Here is a 19,816-nt window from a genome sequence, read left to right as displayed (position 1 = left end):
CATACGAAAATTGTAATTTGTGAGAGGAGCGGCTTATGTGAAAAGAAAGTAATTAATTCCGTTAAAGGGTATTTTTAGTTCCTATACTCTTCTGGTAGTTATAAAATGCAGACACAATATTGTCAACTACAGTTTACGTAATAAATTATATTCAGGCATTTAATTAACAACACCGACTTCGTGTTATATTGTTTCAAGCTTGCAAGATGCTAAATAAATATTATCAGCGTATTCACCCAATACACATGCTACGGTACAAAATAGTGTGAATAAAACTTGTAGTGTACTAGAAATTATGCTATAAACAATTCTAAGGATAATGTAATTAAATATAACAGTAGTATTTTTTGAATAGTGGGACGTATAGCACACCGAGTGGTTTCGGTACCTTCAAATCGGCAAATTAACTTTAACGGTGACGAAAATGACCAAATAATGATTAAATCAGGTCTAGTATTGTAATGTTTCACGTCGAGTCACAAAAGTGTTTTAAAATTCTTTTTTCGTCATATGATTTACAGTAATAATAACTGACCATTGAAAACAAAATTAATAATAACGGGCAACACGTTTCACAAGATCGCTAAATAATATTTTCATATTAAAAACTACAAACTTTCACAGTTTCTAATGCACTCCTTAACCTTCTTATACACTATTTAATAATTATAACCGACTTTGCTATGTAAAATGATTTTATTAAATTTTGAGACTGAGATGTGACGGGTGTTTTACTGAGCAAAAAATAGTCTGTAAAACTTATATTTATGGAACGCCAACAGGCGTACAATGAAAAATGATATAAATATTGAATATAGTCGTGGAAAATATATAATTCGATAGTCACATCATGCCTAAGTTTTACGAATGTCCACAATCTTGTTTTCGTGTAGGTAGTTTTCTATTGGCTGTAAATTGCTAGCAGATACACCAACTGCCAAATAAAACACATCCTTTCTGTAAATTCACTGCCAACCTCTGCATATTATCGATTGCCAAGCCTTCGTAGGTAAGGCGCCTTAGCGATGACGGGAGAGATATGACGATGGGATCCGTGCTCGCATTTTCACGCGGCCGTCATAACTCCGCCGTCATACCGGCGACGCGTCGTCGCTATGACGGTGGCGAGGAAAAGAACCATGCTCGACCCACCGGAAACTGTTTGCTGAGGGCTTAATATTTCTATCACTAATAATTAACTGTTTGAAAATAAAGTCACATGGACGACTGTTGTTTACAAGCATTAACACTGATGAGATCCTGGATTTCATTTAATGGCACTGACAAATATCCTTGTAATTAGAATATTATGTTTTAATTGTTATGTCACTTGACTCGTTCCGGATGTGGCTGGGGCGCGCTCCGAACGGGAGGGTCACTGATCGGGTGAGAACCGGCTGAAAGTAGCGTCGGTACGACGTCAGCTATGTATTCATTATTTTGTGTGACCATGTTCACCCCTTTAAAAATTCACAATTTTCAGAATGTTTTGCATTGGTTTTGTGTTGTGACCATAGTGTCGCGGCCTCGTCTCTGGTGAAGCTGTGGAGACGGGGTGGACGTCGCTCGGTCGTTCAGTTGTGTTGTTTGCCCGGCGCCAGCTCTTGGGTAGAGCAGCCTCACACTCTGAGGCGGGAGTGGACCGTTCGGCCCAGTGCAGCTGACCGAGGACGTGCTGACAAGGAGTAGTTAGCAGGAAGATTGGGTGTAGAAGAGAGGATGCCCGCGGTCTCACGAAGAGTCGCTAGCGGAAAGGATGGAAGTTGGAGAGAGAGATGCCCACAGTCTCACTAAGATTCGCTAGCAGAGGATTGCCCGTGGTCTCACGAAGAGTCGCTAGCAGATGGGTGGGCAGAGAGAGGTAGAATGAGCGAGAGAGAGAAGGAAGCCCGCAGTCTCACTTAGAGTCGCTAGCAGAGGATTGCCCGCGTGCTCACAATGAGTCGCTAGCGGATAGGTGCGAGAGAATGAGAGAGAGAAGGAAAGCCCGCAGTCTCAGGAAGATTCGCCAGCTGAGGGAAGAAAGATGAGGAGTTCAAGCCAATAATACCACTTTTGACATAGGTAATATTTTTTCTACCAGACTGGCTGGGAGAGAAGTAAGCTTACAGTGGTGGTTTTCTCCCAGATTGGCAGGGAGAGGAGAGCTGCCTAGGCAATTTTTTTTTTTTTTTTTCCTAGCCTAAGTTAATTCTAAGTGTGTAGGGGAGGGTCCAGGTTAGGGGAGGACCTAAGTGTGTCTCAGGCCGAAGCCTATACACTCTACCATGCGGGTTTTTAACCATGCAGGACAAGGGCGCGTGCATCATGTGCTTATTGGGGTTTATTGGCCAGCCATGGCTGCAATTGGCGCCATGACTGACGCCCCATTGGTCGCCTAGCTTAAAAGCTAGCTAAGTGTGGCCCAGGTAAAACCTGCATAGACACAGGGAAAACCCTGGGCCGGTTCATGCGGGGATCAATTAACATGCATTAAGCAAGCAGGTAACTACTGGACAAGAGGAAGAAGGGTCCAGGTAAGAAGAGTTGGAGGGGCTGAAAATCAACCTTGGTGGAGTTGGGTGCTTGGGCCTTGCGGCCCGCATTTAAAGTTGGGAGCTCCTGGGTTATTATTAGCCAGGGGCGCATGCGCCCCCAGGGGCGGGCGACTTCACGTCAGCCCAGCCACAGCTGCCCAGGCAGCCACAGTTAAGACAGAAGCGGGCAGACGAGCCAGTAAACCGGCTCGAACTGCTGGCTCTCGGTGCGAAAGGCAGCCTGACGTTGCGCCATCTTCATCTTCCTTCTTCAGGTCAACAGCAGTACTTTTCAAGCCAGGGTGGGGGGAGGGAACCAACCTCGCCACCCAAAATCCCCGAGACGGTTGAAGGTCGCGCCGCTCGAGGCTACTGCTGCCACACCTACAGCAGCCCCAGCTGAAGGTTCCTGATGTCTTCCTTCAGAGTTCCGATGCATTTCGATTCTGTTGCGCGCGCAGCAGTTCACAGCTCCGTTAGTTCCAGCCCGCAGTTCGTCTACACTTCGCTACTATGGCACATCGAGCTCCCCTGCGGTGCCTTTGCCGACGAAGCTGCTTCCTACCACACACCGAGCTGCATTCAGGCTACCTTTCACACCGACAGCCGTAATAACGACTCCGCAGGCCGGCCGTTGGTCCGCGGACTGCTATTGGTTACGCTTGTTAGCCCGCACAATTTATACATGTTTCGTCTACAATCGATTGTGTTAAAGTTTTACATATTTCTATCTCTTATGCCTGATGATGATCTTTTGCATTTTACAATATTATTTCCACATCTACAAAACATACTTCCAGTATACACTTAATAATCTACCTAAATATTTACAATAATAACATATATAAAATAACTATAATACATTGTCTCTTTATATTTACAACTGCCATCTGGTGGCGAGTGGTGGCACTACCAGGGCCATGGCTGGAGTGTTGCGCCGCGGACAGGACTGTGACCCGGGTTTTTGTTTAATAAAGAGGAGGTACGACGTCATAGTGACCCCAATCGGTGAGGTGACTATGGTCACAATGTATTATTATTTTACTTAAATATATAGGCTCAAAAAAATTCATGTTAATAGTATTTTGAAAGCCAGAATCAAGTACTGTGTTGTACAAATTTTTAATGAAATATATAATTAAATATAACAAATCTGGTATGAAAAAAACATTAAAAGTGACCATAGTAACCCCGCTTGACGGTAGTTACTTACTCTTTCTTACATGATTTCATTTTTTATGAACACTTTCATCTCATATGAATTAAAAGTGTTGGCTATTAAACAAATCTATGATCTCAATACACAATTAAAGATCCGGTAAGCATTCCTAATCACTGTACACACTATAATTCCACAAAAGCAATAAATTTGCACCCGAAGAACAAAAAATAATAAATTTCTCTGTCAACTTGGATGGATAAAATAAATGTTTATTTTCTGTACAGTTGTATGGTACTTTAATAATACAGACGGAACTGAGGTTACAGAGTTGTTGAAAAAAAAATTGGAAATACCATTTATTAATGACATTGTTAAAACTATTTATTCCCGTTTTATGAAAGTGTTTAAAATTTAGGTTTTTTCCTTGAGTTGAAACTTCCTGATTTCTTGCATTTCAGTTGCTGCATCAGGATATGTAGACTCCAATGCAAACGCCAGATGCGTAATTTCTCAGCAGCCTGGAATAAAAATGAAACCTGTTAGCGTGCTTAGCTACTGCCAGTAAAAGCGGAAGATAGCCTTTGTTTGTTTGCATTGAAAATACGAAAATGAGATGTTAATGGCTGTATAGTTCTATTCGGTGCCATTATTTAGCAGAAATGAATTCTTGTTGGCATAATGGCGGTTATAAACGTCACATGATGTGATAATAACTGCTGTAGATTTTAAAAGACTTTGATTTAGCGGATGTTGTGTGTTACATGAATACCTAAGATTCTGAAGTAATCACTGTAACCAGTTTCTGTTTACTGACTATAACGATATGTTTGTTTATAATTTTGCATAACCGCATCTGTAAGTTTTACTTGTTCATGTATGTTTGACGTACTCACTGGTAGTTTGCTTTAAAGTCTGTTTCGATACCTAAATGTATACAACATTGGAATCAGTATTTATAGAATGGCAAAGGTGTCTATTGGGTCAAGACAATTGTGGAACAATTGTTTGTATTGCCCTAACCTAGAATTTAAAACCCAACATGAATTCACAAGGTAAGAACTTACGTCTGATAGCAGTTTTATTGCTTTAAACTTAAATGTTTAAGTGTTTTCCTCACAGTGTGGGGCTACTTACCACTCCTAATTAGCTACTAGCAAATGACATTAGTTAGTGTTGTGGCGTGGCACCTGATGCAGTGTTGCTTACGGAGTGTGTACACAGGCACTTGCGGGAGAGGCACTGCTCACGGGAAGGGGGCTCGTACGTGTGCCAGTACGGCTATAACGCCGTGTGCTCGTCCCTGCCCGTGGAAGGAGTGAGCGACCGCGACTACGAAGACCATGTGTTCAGGCACCACGTGTTCACCAGTCACATGGCGGTGAGTGCACATCCCATAGCACGTTTCGTCCGTAGTAATGGACATTGGCTCTCTCTTCTCAGTGCTCTCCTAGTTTCAGTTCGCTCTGTTGCCAAGCATGCGCTATAGAGTACAATAGTTTAAGACACACCTTTATAATGTGATGAGGTTGTTTTATAGTTTCTGAAATAGTTTTTTTTTTTAAATTAAAAAATTGGAACAAGAATTTTGTAAAACATATTCTTATTGTATTTCATCAAGAGCATAATCTGATAGTATTAAATTTTTACTTCTAAGAAGACGTAACTGAAAGATGCCATCTTGGTTTCAGCCATTTTTGTCTTCTACAATTATTTTATATCATTTAATATTAAAAATTTTGGCTCTGTTTAGTAGCACATAAGTAATTTAATATAAAACCTTGTTTTTAATAGTGACCAACTTCTACAAATAGATTATACTGTAAAATAATAATTGCTGCTGTTTAACATTCAATTTTTATTTTTTTATTTCAGAATCACTACAAATGTAATAATACTGTCAAGAAAGTAATAGTACTGTTACAAAAATCAATAATCGACAAAACTTTAAAAAATAATAAATTAATATTTGTAACGTTAACAAGCGGGGTAGTATCAACCTAGCTAACTTGGGTGCCATTTACTCTGCACTGCAGTCTAAGCGTGAACTGAGACAGACTCTATCCCAGAACCATCTTTGATGCCACAGTGGTGAGATGGTTAGGTCACTTGCGTCCCACCAAAGCGGTCTGGGTGCGATTCCCAGCGGGGTCTGACCTGGATTATTCGCAAGTGGGAAACCTATCAGATCATGCCGTGAGCCAGTGGGGTTTCTGAAGATACTCCTCCTGTTTGCTCAATCCATTTGTTTCATTGATTCTCAACTCTCATCTAATCACCCTCCTCCATCTCTGGTGACGTCCATGCTGATGAGATGTTAAGGCCAAATTTATTTATTCTGTAGAACTGTTAAAATGGTTTTGTTGGGTGACAAAGGTTTGTCTGCTGTTCAACCTAAAGCACTGATTGGTAAGAATTGGATTGTGACTACATGTACATGTACATTTTGGCACATAAATTAATTTTTAGCTTTGTCAGCTTGCTATGTGTGAATAGGATTGGAGATTTTTTTTATGGTATTGTTCTTTTGTTGCATAATTTTACCATGTTGCAACCAATTTAATTATGTTTTTAAACAAATATAATTTATGGATTAATGAGATATTTTTATTTGTTAAACATATTTAATTGTGTGCAATTTCTTAGGTTTAGGGTAAACCAAATTTTCACACAATTGTATACTACAGTATATTTCTACGCACTCTGAACATTAATATGAGGAACTTAAAAAGTATTACGTTCTTTTAACTTTGCTTATTGTATTTATTATTTTCCCAAAAAAATAATAAAAATGCAAACTTTACATTTTCTTCTCACAATAATTGCAATTAGAAGTTATGTCATTTTATATAATTTTTTTTCCTTTCACAAACACTACATTTTTAAAAGAGCAACCTGTTTTCTTATTTTTTTTTATAAGTTAGGTTTTTTGTTTTGAATAAAATAGTAGACCTTGCTTAAAAGTTCAAAGAAACCCATAAAATAAATGTCTTTGCAGTGTGTTTGATTGTTTTTTGAACACAGCTGTAGTTTACATTTCTTTAGCACATTCTTTATTTAGTTAAAACACATTGAAATCATTATAATCTCAGTCAATTTTACCTAATTTTCTCTTTTTCTAAAATTTTAGATTATTGTTAATTATTTCCATTAAATATCAGCTAATATAATTGTTGCATTTTTTTATCCGCTAATTCTAGTGTATGAAATTAACTGTCTCAAATTGTTTGGGTAAAGTTTAACTCTAGGTATCCAACTTTGTGTCTGAATTTTACTAAGTGTTGTTAAGCTCAGATTATAATCATAATTGTTTATGGTGAAATTGTCCCTAAGTGTATAAATAATTATATAGTTTCAAAATTTAAAAGGATACATCTTGATCTGTTAATCAAAACTCAGAGGATGTTTGCAAAATACAGGTGTGTATACAAGAAGTGACCCACAGATGTGCTCATGATGTGCGTAGACCTCCAGCCAGGCCGGTCGGAAGGGGTACTTCAGGAAGATGTCGCCCCAACAAGGCAGCGATCAGCCCAACGTGGTGTCGGCGAGCGAACAGTGGACCGTGTACTCTGCGTCCCAGAACCTTCCAGCCGTCCTCAATGACCCCAACAGGGGCAAGCAGGTGCGCTGCAACGAGGCAATGCTGTTCTGCATCAGAGAGTTTGGGTCTGAAATACTGTACTCTCATTTATATTTTCTTTTGTCACTGTATGTTGCCAAAATATGGCGAGAAGGATTTTTTTTGTTATAAATTTAGGCATATCTTGCACTTAGGCATTGGTTGATACTTAAATCCCCTGCAATTGAGGGTTTGGAAAGTGGGGGTTTATCTCTCTCCTTCTGCAATCTAAAAGATTTTTTTCTTTTACAAATTAAAATAACTTTTTTTTAACTTTATGACTTTGATTTTCCATCGGGAGTGCTTTACATGGTAGAGGTCCTCTACATGGGTATCTTCTATGTAGTGGTGGTGGTCCTCCTGTACATGGGGATCCTCTTTGTGGACGGGGTACTCTATGTGCTGGGAGTCCTCGACATGGTAGGGGTGCTTCATGTAGTGGAGGTGCTTTACATGTTGGAGGCCCTCTGTGTGGTGGGAACCTCTATATGTGGGAAGTCCTCTACGTGGTGGGGGTCCTTTGCATGGTGCTATACATGGTGGGATCCTCTGGGTGGTGGGGATCATTTATATGATGTGGGTCATATGTGGTGGGGGTCCTCTACATGATAAGGGACCACTACATGGTGGGGAAACTCTATGTGGTAGGGGTTCTCTATGTGCTGGGGTTCTCTATGTAGTGGGGATGGGGGGGGGGGTCCTCTACATGGTGGTAGTGCTTTATTTGATGGGGGTGATCTACATGTTGAGGGTGCTTTAGGTGGTTGCGTTATTGCATTTTCATTACTTTTTTGTTTTAATCATAAAGGACTTTTTTGTCACAAAATGAAAAAAAATTGATATTATGCTCTTTGGTTTTTTCTGAAAATATTTTGGCTTTGGTAGACAGTATAATATGTACAATAATTAGTCATTTGACAGGTTTAATCACCATTAAAAATTTTATACTGGGTTGGGAATTTCAAAAGTTGGCAAGTATGCGCTCAGCATATTCGTAAATGTTTTTCATAACAGACTCCACTCGGATATCTTGAGAACCTAGTTTTTAAACAGCGTGCATTTTTCTGAATCGCTGAACACCGCATGTGTTCCCGGGTAGGCCTCTGTACATGATTGTTGTGCAACAAAAACTAGGTATACTCTTTCCTAACTTTACCAAGCCTCGGCAGTTTAGGAATTTATTGAATGGGGAATTTTATGCGGAGAGTTGGCAGATATGTGATGAGTCTTTAGTCCTCCTCCCTTGGCACCTGTTCACTCCACCACTGACGTCCATGCCTGAGGCTGCCAGTAACATGAAGGTTGGACTGCTCGACTTCACAAACTACTTTCACTTTCAGCGGATTTCTTTCATGGGAACAGTTGACTTACTTGTATAGGTCAGTTTGGCATGTTATTAAAAAGGAAATACTGTAGCAACAAATGAAGTTGGACTCCATGTATCATGCACTGTATGTCAAGTTAAAAAAAATTTTTCTTGTAGCGAGATTTCTTCACGAAGACTTGGGGTGATGGTTTTGTGGAAAAGACTGATATTGGCAAACCAAGCTACATACCAGACATCACGCATGCTCACTTTGAATACTACATGAAGAAAATAGCTAAGGTGAGTGGAATTTATTGTTCTAATTGTTTTCATGGGTAGGTATTGTTAACATTTACACTATTTAAGAACACGTATCTGAGTCTATTATGTTATGTTATATACACTAGAGTCCCGTTATAGCGAGGTGTCACGGTTCCGGGTTTGATCCTCGCTATAACTGTGTCCTCGCTATAACCGAATTGGACAGATTTTGGCCCCCAAAAAATAAAAAAATAACCGAAAATAGCATAAAATTTGTGTTTAAACCTGTATAATTGGAAAATAACAGGTTATATTAACGAAATCTTAATTTCTGTGAGCAGATGTGTGAATTCTCTTTAAAACGATACCCCACAACTACGGATGCGATCACCGATTGCGTCAAAATAACCAGAATACCCTACCACGCCACGTAAGTATAGCATCTCAGCCCGCGGCCGACGCAGCATTGTCCTGCTATCTACTGTCGATGCGGGCTGTCTGCTGGCGGCCATGTTGGTTCGGGATGTTGTTAACAGGCAGCGCTAGTGTAGCGCGACGATTTAATTCCTTACATTAAAGCAGGAGTGCGGCAACGCACGCCTCAAACGAAGTAGTCGCTGGAAATCTATACTTTTTTTCATTTAAAGAAACCTGTTAACTTTTTTTGAAAATAAATTTGGGATTAAACTCAAACCATCACCACCCCCTTCCCGGACAGATACCCCAACAACTGACCGAAACAAAAGTTACAAGAAAACTGTCCTAGTGATTCGGAAATAAATACGGTAGTGCCTACTATTTGTCAGATAGTAAAATAAATAACATGACGTGTTTGTAAACGTGTCACAAATGAAATAATCCCAAACAAGTTTATAAATATTTGTGTATTATTAACGCGATCAATTGGGAACAAGTATAATGAGGGTTCTGACGTTTTTGGCCTTACATAGTTATGTTATTATTCGCTAATAAAAATGTCCCAACAGATTAATTAAGAGCATTTATATTAAAAAAAGTGCACATTGGTATGTTTAATGGCGGAAAAAAAAGATTTTGTCTATTTTCTAAATAATAAGAAATGCGTACAAGTATATGTATATTAAAGGCTTGGTTTATTCGAGTCTAGCATACCTCGGCCTTGAAGCCAAGCGGAAGTTTGATAAGAGAAAGAAAGGATGGGATTCTATTTTTAAAGCCACACACTTAAGTGGCGACTGCAAGGCTGAAGAATGTGGCAGGTGTCAACGGCAAGATGTCTAGTGGCGAGCGAGAGGGGTGGAGATAAAGCAGACAAATAACCAAAGCGCACTTCACGCGATCATGCCGTAAATTCCTCAAAAAGACCTCATTATAGCCGTGTTCTCGCTATTACCGTGCTCGCTATAACGGGATTCTCCTGTATAAAGTTCAGCTAGTATTACAGGGCAATGAAACTTTCTTATTATAAAATTATTTCAGAATTTTTTTCCTAATCATAATTAATAACCACACAAAAATTTAACTTTAATGGTTATCTCTGTGACGTCACCATCACAGTCGTTACTGCATATCTGTGCAGTTTGTGATTACTTCATTTATTTATTTTATCTTTGTATTATTTCTCTCAGCATTTAATTTTTTTTTTTGATCGTTGTTGCTGTGTTATAAGCTAAGTACCTCTATGGAAAAGAGAGACTATAATGGTTTAAAAAAGAAGGAAAGGTTTTTGGAAGGACATATATATTTAATTTGTTTTTGTGAATAATGCTTGATCAATATATGACGATTGGATGGATTTTAAGTAAGTGTACAGATATGATTTGTTTTTCATTAGAATGAGAGTTAAATTTATATACTATAATGTAATAGCATACGCATTCTTGACGCAAATGAATTGAAGTTATTAATATTTTTTTATCAATAATAATCACAATATAAATCGTCTCACACCCAGAGGTTGAGTAAGTAGTTTCGAAATTTTCTCCCTGAGCTAGAAAAAAAACTGGACATTGAAAAATAAAAATATTATTTATTACTATTATTAAAACATAACATGTCACCAACCTAAGGACTCTTGAGTAAGCCATGTCCAACTTAAATCCAGGACATTAACAAGTTAAAGGTTGTACCGTCTGGCTTATTAATAAATTTACCTTAGATATGGTTGTTAATGATAATAAATGGTAATATTTAATGAAATTAGGCGTCACAGAAGAAGTGGAACCCATCCGTGGGGCACGAGTAGTGAGACGACACAATAATAATTATTATTATTGTTTTTTTTTTGGTATATATTTTGTCTTTATGATTACCTAGTTTGTTTCAAACACTATTGAGCTATGCCACGTCTTAATCCCATTATTTATAGCTTAAGGAATCGAACCGAAGGATCAACTGATGTTGACGAGAATGTAGAAATAGGAACACAGTTATCCAACAGCGATGCATTGACCGCAAATTCGGAAGAATTGAGTATGTCAGGATCACTTGAAAATCATGCCCAATTGTTAGACACACACGCAGGAGAGAGTGAGAGCGTGAAGCGGCCCATAACAGATACACAACCGGCTATACCTCCATCTACACCACCACCTAATGTTGAGTTACCCACTTATGACATGGATATCACAACCGGCGGCTTGCATAGTCTAGCGCCATCAGATAATGTAGCAGCTAGTGTAGCTACTTTTCAGCCTGCTACTGTCACTAATTTTAGTGCATCATCTGTACCCACACCTACCATCATTGACATGGAAGTATTACTACAAGCGCTGAATAATCTTTCAGCTAAGATAGATCAGGGACAGGCTGAGCTTTCAGCTAGGATAAACCAAATGCAGGGTAACGTAAATAACGTACAGGAATGTATTGAAATGCGTTTGTCAGAGCAGAAAGAAGCACTAGAGCGGTTAACTGAACAAGTAGCACAAGGTCATTCTAGAATAAATGATCTGGAGTCTAGTACAACAGCTTTACTAGTTACGGCCCGGGAAGAACGTCAACGAATCCAGGATCAGTGTGTTCGCAATCATACTGTACTTAGGGAAGAAATGCACGAACAGACTGAACAGTTACAGTTGCGTCTCGAACAAGTAGAAGAGGCTACCGCAACCTTATCTAGTCGGATCGATACACTGAGTAACGAGTGTACGCAGGTAGCAGAGAATGCGGCTGACTGTCGTACGGTACAGCTGTGCCAGCGCGTCGAAAGTCAATTGAATAACCAGTTCAGTGTTCAACAACACCTGGAAAGTCAAGTGAAGGAGCTGGAGCGGCGGTTTCAGGGATTAGACACAGACCAGTTCCCTAGATTACCCACACAACCGAGTGACAATCCAGTACACAGCAACAGGGGCGCTAATGGACCAGCAGAGTCACTAGTTACACAAACATCTAAGCGATCCGTGCTGAATGCTACCGTGGGCGGTCTTACCATCGATCAGGCTGCAATACTACACCACCCAGCTAGGCAGTGGAGTGAATCTATGCCAACCTTTACGGGCAAGGCAACAGAAAACCCCATACGATTCCTAAATAAATTTGAGGAATATGCCCGTACATTCGGTCTTAACGACACCGAAAAACTTAAATGTTTAGGCTCTGCGCTCAGAGGAAATGCGTTCTACTGGTATGAAATGTTACAGACAACTACCACGTCATACCAGCAATTTATCGACATGTTCAGGCAACAATACTGGAGTCTGAGGACGCAAGGCAACTTGAGGGCCCAATTACACACTGAGCGATATGACCCCAAGAAGGGCATGTCATTAGAAGCCCACATTTCTAGTATATATGAGAGGACTCGTTATCTAGATTTGGTTATGTCTGATGACGAATTTATAGCGACGGTGCTTACTCAGCTCCCGCTAAAATACCAAATCCAGCTAGCTGGTAGAACATATGGTGAGGTAGGGGAGTTTAGAGAACAACTGTTGATGTTTGATAAATTGGAGAGACTCAACCGCAGTCAGACGTCACGGGAGGAAACAGAGCGCAGTAACGCTTATCAGAAGCATGTGCCTATGCACAATACATGGCAGAACCGGGACGTCAAAACAAAGGACGACAGGCGAGCTTCCGTAAACTACATGAATTGGCAATACCAAGATGAGAATCCCTATCACAAACAATTTTTTAAGGGACAATATCAAGGTAAACACCAGAAAAGACGTTCTATGCCTTACAGGAAAAAAACATGGTGGTCCAGCAACAGGAATCACAGCAGCGACCATGAGGGCGAACGACGGGATCAATTTGAAAGCAAGAAGGGAAACAACAGACGCTCACCATCCCCGGAGCTACGGACACACAGGGAATCCGACAGAAGGAGGCGCGCCTACTCGGAAGACGAATACGATGACCATCGCAAGTATTTCCAGACGTCCGAGCAGCAGAGATCCTATCGTGCAGAGTACCGACTGCCAAGTCAGTCCCCTACTGAGCAAGACCGACAGCGCAGTACGCACTCAGCGGAAAACAACTCTGTCAATAAACCACCTTCCACTTCATTCCCTCCACCGTTCACCACACCACTGCAGCAACAGCAGCAGCTCAGTTACTTCGCTAGAAATGAGCCAATTAACCCGATTGCGGCCAGCTTCCAGCCGACAGTACACAACACAGCCAACGGCGGTGTCTGGGTACCTACAACTGCAGCTACTTCCGCAACAATTAGGAATTAACCCCGGTTACCTACCGAAATACGCAACGAACACAGAATGAAGATGATTTACCTACTAAAGAGGAGGTTCAGCAATTCGTACAACAGAAATTATCATCCGAAGCTGCGGCAAGACAGAGGAAGAGGACTGCGTCCAAAAGAAAAGGATTTAAAGTCGGAGAATGGGTTCTAAGGAAAACATCTGTAATAAGCCGTAAATGGGAATTTGTAACACGAAAATTATTTTTATTATTTACAGGTCCTTTTGTTATTACTGAGGTTAACAACGAAATTTGATGCACACTTGCAGATCCTGTTACGAAACGTGTCGTAGGCAGTTAAGAGAGTATAAGGCACCTATTATTATAAACAACTAAGTTTCGGCACGCTGATATGCGAAAGTTTATTGTGAAGAAAATGCAATATACAGCTGGTGGAATTAAATTGTATCGAAACGATAGTCTCGAGTTCAGACATATTATTCAGCCGTATCGTGGGAACTGTTATTGCCTTGTTTGTAATCACCGAGGAGTCGCGTGAAGAGGTGACTGTCAGTGTTTGTTTCGACGAGGCCGAGCCCCGTCGATGTCCGGCGTAAGAATGCATCGTCATCTACGTCAGGAATTTGTGCGCAGTTCGTCGAAGGTCAGAGTACCTATACATGTTTATATAGCCGCGATGCTATTACTGCGTTTTGAATGTCAACCCAAGGGGTTTAGACATAACACGGCAGCACCTACAACATGAAACTATTCGGTAACAACGAAGTCAATATATGTACACGAAAACTGTTGTTTAATTTTGGCAAGATTTTTGTTATATAAATAACCTTTAAAACAGCTGTATTGTGTACGAAAACAATAAATTAGCCAGCATGCCTGCAATGAAAAATTAGGAATGCCTATATTCTGTCAAGATGTACCACGTCATGAATGGATGTGAAAACACAACACTGCATTCAAGATTAGTAAGATACAACTACAAGCCGACATGCGTACGTCAGTAACATTAGATTTTACTTAGTGCGTAAACTTTCCATGTTTAGAAATTCCATACATTATTCTTTGACAATGAAAAAAAAAATTAAAAGATAACATGTAATTTTAAATTTTAGTTACACTTCACAACGCCATTATTTTTCTTCTTAATTTTCAGTAGGATTGTGAAAGCTATTAGGATGGCGTCCTCATAGGACTGCAAACTAGGAAAGCACACTTTCTTTTCGTGTGTAACACTATATTCAAAGATAGATTATGAAAAAAAAAAATTAGTAGAATAGGTTCTAATTTTTCACCACTGAAAATAAATATCAGAGAGGAATTTATTCACTATTTTATTTGGTAAACTTTATCGACAAGATTAAGAAACTATAACACTGGTGAGATGCGAAGCAGAGTCTCAACAGATGGTAAAAACAGTCATAATTTGCTGTAGCAAAATGATTATACGGTTGAAATAAATGAGATTCCATATGTTTTAACAGCATTTAAGATACATTGAAATAGCGGTAAGAATAGGTATTGTTATTACTGAAGACCGCAAAAACGTACGTGTAAAAGCACACTCACGGAAGATATGTAGTCGCAGGCTGTGAGCCGTTCACTAAAATGTGTGTTTATATATTTTTTTTAATTTTATCTCGTACCAGCCTGTTATGAAAAACATTTTAATTGCTATTGTAAATAATAATTTGTAAGATGAGGTGAATTTAATTATGATTTTCCAATTAATGTAATTGATTTAAGTTGTTTGGAGATAAGCAAGGCAGAAAGCCACATTTTGGCATTGTACTAAACAAACAAATACGAGTAACCTTTCTGTAAATGTAATTTTATACTTTAAATATCCTCACGCATTATTAATGTGAATTTTAAGGTATATATTAGTGTTATGATTTATCGGTAATGCAAGTATAGTATCAAATTTTTATAGTCTTAAGTGAGTATTATTAAGTTAGAGGGTATAAGCCAGACTGTACGACCAACTTGAAGTACCGAAGGTTAAATGTAAGCAGAAAGTTACACCATCAAGAGTGTAATTGGCATGGCTAATTGCGGTTTGGACACACTATGTTAGGTGTGCGACGAAGGTAGTGAATGAAAGCTGGGACTTATTAAGTGATGCGATAGTGAGAAGACGACGGATGGTGTGGTGTGTAAGAGTGGAAATTATCCGGCGAATCCTGCATTGCGACACGACTTGGTGGAACCACATCCAACTGCAGTCATGGCAGGGCGTTGACACGACCTGGGCTGTAGTAGCGGCAGACCAGTCTGCTGGTTCAGGAGGTGGAGCGGCTGGTTTTCGGGATCCTCACGAGGTCGGCACCGTCATGGATCGTCAGAGGCCGTGATGTTGTCCGTGTGACGGTCGTCGTTGCAGTGGGTCCTGCGCACCCCCGCCTATTGTTGAGTGCAGGCCCGAACCCCATCACATCTCTCGCCTCAGCACTCTCGGTAAATCTACTTACCAAGGTGCCTGTGTTCCTGTCACTTCTACAAGAACGTTGCAGTGGAAGCAGCTTTAATCAGCTATCAAGGTTCCACGAGTTAAAATTCTACAACGGAAAAGCGCAAGTGTGCGCTGTTCTAAATCAACTCATCAACTGTGCTGTGTTATGTGCTAAAAGTGGCGCTCGTGCGCAGAATGAAGGTTTTTTTTTGTTGTTATTTAGCAATAGAGTTAAAAATAGGCAGTGCCAACATTGACCAGGAGTTTGAATGAAAACTGAAAACAGAACAATAATCTCCAGAATGTACAAGTGTTATGTATGTTTTCATTTCCTTTCAAAGAAGCGGCAGTCTGTGACGTCACCATCACAGTCGTTACTGCATATCTGTGCAGTTTGTGATTACTTCATTTATTTATTTTATCTTTGTATTATTTCTCTCAGCATTTAATTTTTTTTTTGATCGTTGTTGCTGTGTTATAAGCTAAGTACCTCTATGGAAAAGAGAGACTATAATGGTTTAAAAAAGAAGGAAAGGTTTTTGGAAGGACATGTATATTTAATTTGTTTTTGTGAATAATGCTTGATCAATATATGACGATTGGATGGATTTTAAGTAAGTGTACAGATATGATTTGTTTTTCATTAGAATGAGAGTTAAATTTATATACTATAATGTAATAGCATACGCATTCTTGACGCAAATGAATTGAAGTTATTAATATTTTTTTATCAATAATAATCACAATATAAATCGTCTCACACCCAGAGGTTGAGTAAGTAGTTTCAAAATTTTCTCCCTGAGCTAGAAAAAAAACTGGACATTGAAAAATAAAAATATTATTTATTACTATTATTAAAACATAACATGTCACCAACCTAAGGACTCTTGAGTAAGCCATGTCCAACTTAAATCCAGGACATTAACAAGTTAAAGGTTGTACCGTCTGGCTTATTAATAAATTTACCTTAGATATGGTTGTTAATGATAATAAATGGTAATATTTAATGAAATTAGGCGTCACATCTCTAAGCAGCTTTATTTTAACTGTGTTACGCTCCAGGTTGGCCTGGCCAGGCGACCTAGAATAGTAACGATTTCTTACTCTTTTGAAAATTTTAATTACTGTTAGTGACAAATGAAGACTTTTTCTGGTTAGTTATTTGCAAAAAAAGTTTAAATCACCTATTATTTTAATAAAAGTTTCTTAAGTTGATAAAAATAAAAATTTTATTTTTTTATTTTTGTTATTCTTTGTCAACATTTGTTAGTCAAAATCTTACATGCCAAGTACAGTTCCAGATGATTCTGCATACCCACTTACTTCATTTCTTGATTACGAAAAAAAAAAGAATCAATAAAGTCCCTTTGTTGACACTTTTTAACTAAAGAACTATTTGGACCGAGACTACATGTCTGAGGGAGCGATCACTGTTGCCCTGGGCCAATGCCGATGCCTGCAGTCAAACTTATAAATACTGCAACCAATATTTTAAAAAAAAGTTAAACTTCTTCCTCATCCCAACCAGCAGGCATTACGTCATCCGTCTCAAAGTTCCAACAAAATCACAATCCGAGTTGCAGACAATGCTACCGAACTGGATGACAGTTGAGCAGTAACTGGTTGAACAATGTAGCTACATTCTTGTACAAAGGTGAATAATGAGGAGGCAACACTGGGGCCAACCAACCAATCGCAACAAATATTAGGTACCTTATAAATGTGACTACACGAGATTCTTCACTTACCAGGTCAGCTCCCTTAGGTTAGCAAATATAACCACTGTTATACTATGAGTTTTTGGAGCGATAAATCACACCTTGGCATGGTTCATCCTGATTGGCTGCCAAAATACTGTTCAGCAAACATTCTCCTTTACATGATTCCACATCAGCACGGTCACCCACCTATGTGCAGGATTTTCCTAATAATTCTTAGGAATAACAAAATATTAACACACACTGTTGAGCTGGCCTGGACACTTGAAGTGTAGAAAACCAGAAACACAGTACTTTAGAATTTAGAAACTTAATCAAAACATGTGAATTTATCTGACTAAACTTAAAACTTAGAGCATTTTTACCATGCAATAACTCAAAATTCATAATAAAAACAAGTACCCTCGAATGAGATGTCTAAAAAAAAATCTATTTTCTTTTTATGAATTTACTTAACAAAAGTAGGAATATTGCTGTATTAAAAAAATATTTTGCTTCATCTGAACAGTTAGTCAGAGGGTCTGTAATACTACAATTGGTTCCTGTATTACAAAATTTGTTAAGTAATTTGGCCAAAGCTCTTGCCTAAGTACACAACTCTAGTTCCCATACACATAATGATACCGTCAAAGTTCCAATGCTTTCAGGGGAAAAAAAATGTTCTGTTTAGAAGCTATTTTTTTATCTACTTCTTTGTTGTAATCAAGATAAGCACATTGAGCCATGGGATGGTCTAGGCCATTGTCTGCTGGAATGTGTTGTTATCTGTTGACAATTCATGCAGAGGAAGACAGACTGGAATTAACATCTCTTAATACTCAACTGATTAGGGTTCTCGATTACCTGGCCCTGCTGCTTCCTTGCATTATTGTGGATAAAATATCTTCTAGTCTTTAATTTCAAAAAATATTTTTGTGTCTAAATGTGTATGTTTTTCCCAGAGGGTCTTGAGCATGCATGCAAAATAACTTTATGAATTATTTATCTCTATGTAATTGTTTACTTGTTTGCAGCGTTATCGGAGACACACACTAATGAACAAATCATCACCCAAAAAGAGTTCAAGTGCCAACTTAATGCAGATTTTCCCAAATCTGAAGGCAGCAAAGTATTTTGGTAGGTTTACTTATTTGTATGTGATTTTTTCTTCTTTAATTGCAGTCTAAAAACAAATAAATTGAGAATGAGAATTTGTACCATGTTTTTCTCCAATTCAAACAAAAATTTGTAAATTATTGTTATTTACACTGTTAGGGTTTATAATTTCATAACATATCGGTAATATACTATATGCCTTTAGAGCTCAATGTGTACTCTGAAATAAGTTTAAATATGCAGTTAAATAATACTTTTTAATGTTAGTTACTGATTATAGTGTACTTCATACATATGTCTCCTACAAAAAAAAATATTTTTGCACTGGGAAGAATTAGATTACTAAGAAAAATTTTCTTTAAAACTGATTAATCCCATGATTATGGTCAGAGTATCAGCTTTACTGCATAAGGTTTGGAGGTAAACCCTTGGAAAGCTATGTATTTTTGGGGCTGATCGTATATGAGAATCTCACCAGCAGTTATAGCTTAAAAATATTTCTGTGAGGTATACATAACATGAGCAATATTTATAGTTTGTGAGTAATCGATTCCTAATAATTTAGTTCGTAGTAACTAGTTATAATTATAACTCCATACTCCATACTGTAGTGTTTGTATGTTAACAAGGATTTATAGGGCAAATTTTATGATAACTATTAGGGCCTGTGTGAACAGTGTTTTTTGGATGCAAAGTGAATATCAGATTGAATACTAGAAATATTCGTGAAGCCGAATATAATTGTGAATATATTTTTTAACAAGGCAATAAATATTACACTTATATTGTAAAATACTGAAATGGAAGTATAATAAAATAAAATATTAATTGGTAATAGTAAGGTAATGGTAAGAGTAAGTTTAAAGAATTATATGTATTATATCTTTAACAATAACAAGTAAAAAATGGTAGCAAAATAATAAACTTAAACTTAATTTTTATAAATTACAATGAATAAAGCATAAAATTTTTTTATGTAGTTACAGTAAAACTGCAGCAAAAAAAACAATGAGTTATTTTGGCAACAACATCAAATGAGCTTTACA

General features: G+C 38.3%; 1 protein-coding gene across 1 annotated transcript in view; it reads left to right on the top strand.

Annotated features, from left to right (window-relative positions):
• Positions 1-4,258: 4,258 nt before the first annotated feature.
• The window catches only part of LOC134531164 (vacuolar protein sorting-associated protein 54), a 183,988-nt gene continuing 168,430 nt past the window's right edge, over positions 4,259-19,816 (top strand). Inside the window, exons 1-5 of the mRNA XM_063366788.1 lie at positions 4,259-4,730; positions 4,900-5,056; positions 7,142-7,300; positions 8,781-8,903; positions 18,689-18,791. Of these exons, the coding sequence (XP_063222858.1) occupies positions 4,639-4,730; positions 4,900-5,056; positions 7,142-7,300; positions 8,781-8,903; positions 18,689-18,791 (634 nt within the window). The 5' untranslated portion in view covers positions 4,259-4,638. The remainder of the gene's footprint in view (positions 4,731-4,899; positions 5,057-7,141; positions 7,301-8,780; positions 8,904-18,688; positions 18,792-19,816) is intronic.

The sequence above is a fragment of the Bacillus rossius genome, chromosome 3 (genome assembly GCF_032445375.1).
Source record: "Bacillus rossius redtenbacheri isolate Brsri chromosome 3, Brsri_v3, whole genome shotgun sequence".
NCBI lineage: Eukaryota > Metazoa > Arthropoda > Insecta > Phasmatodea > Bacillidae > Bacillus > Bacillus rossius.
This window is presented reverse-complemented; position numbering and strand designations above follow the sequence as displayed.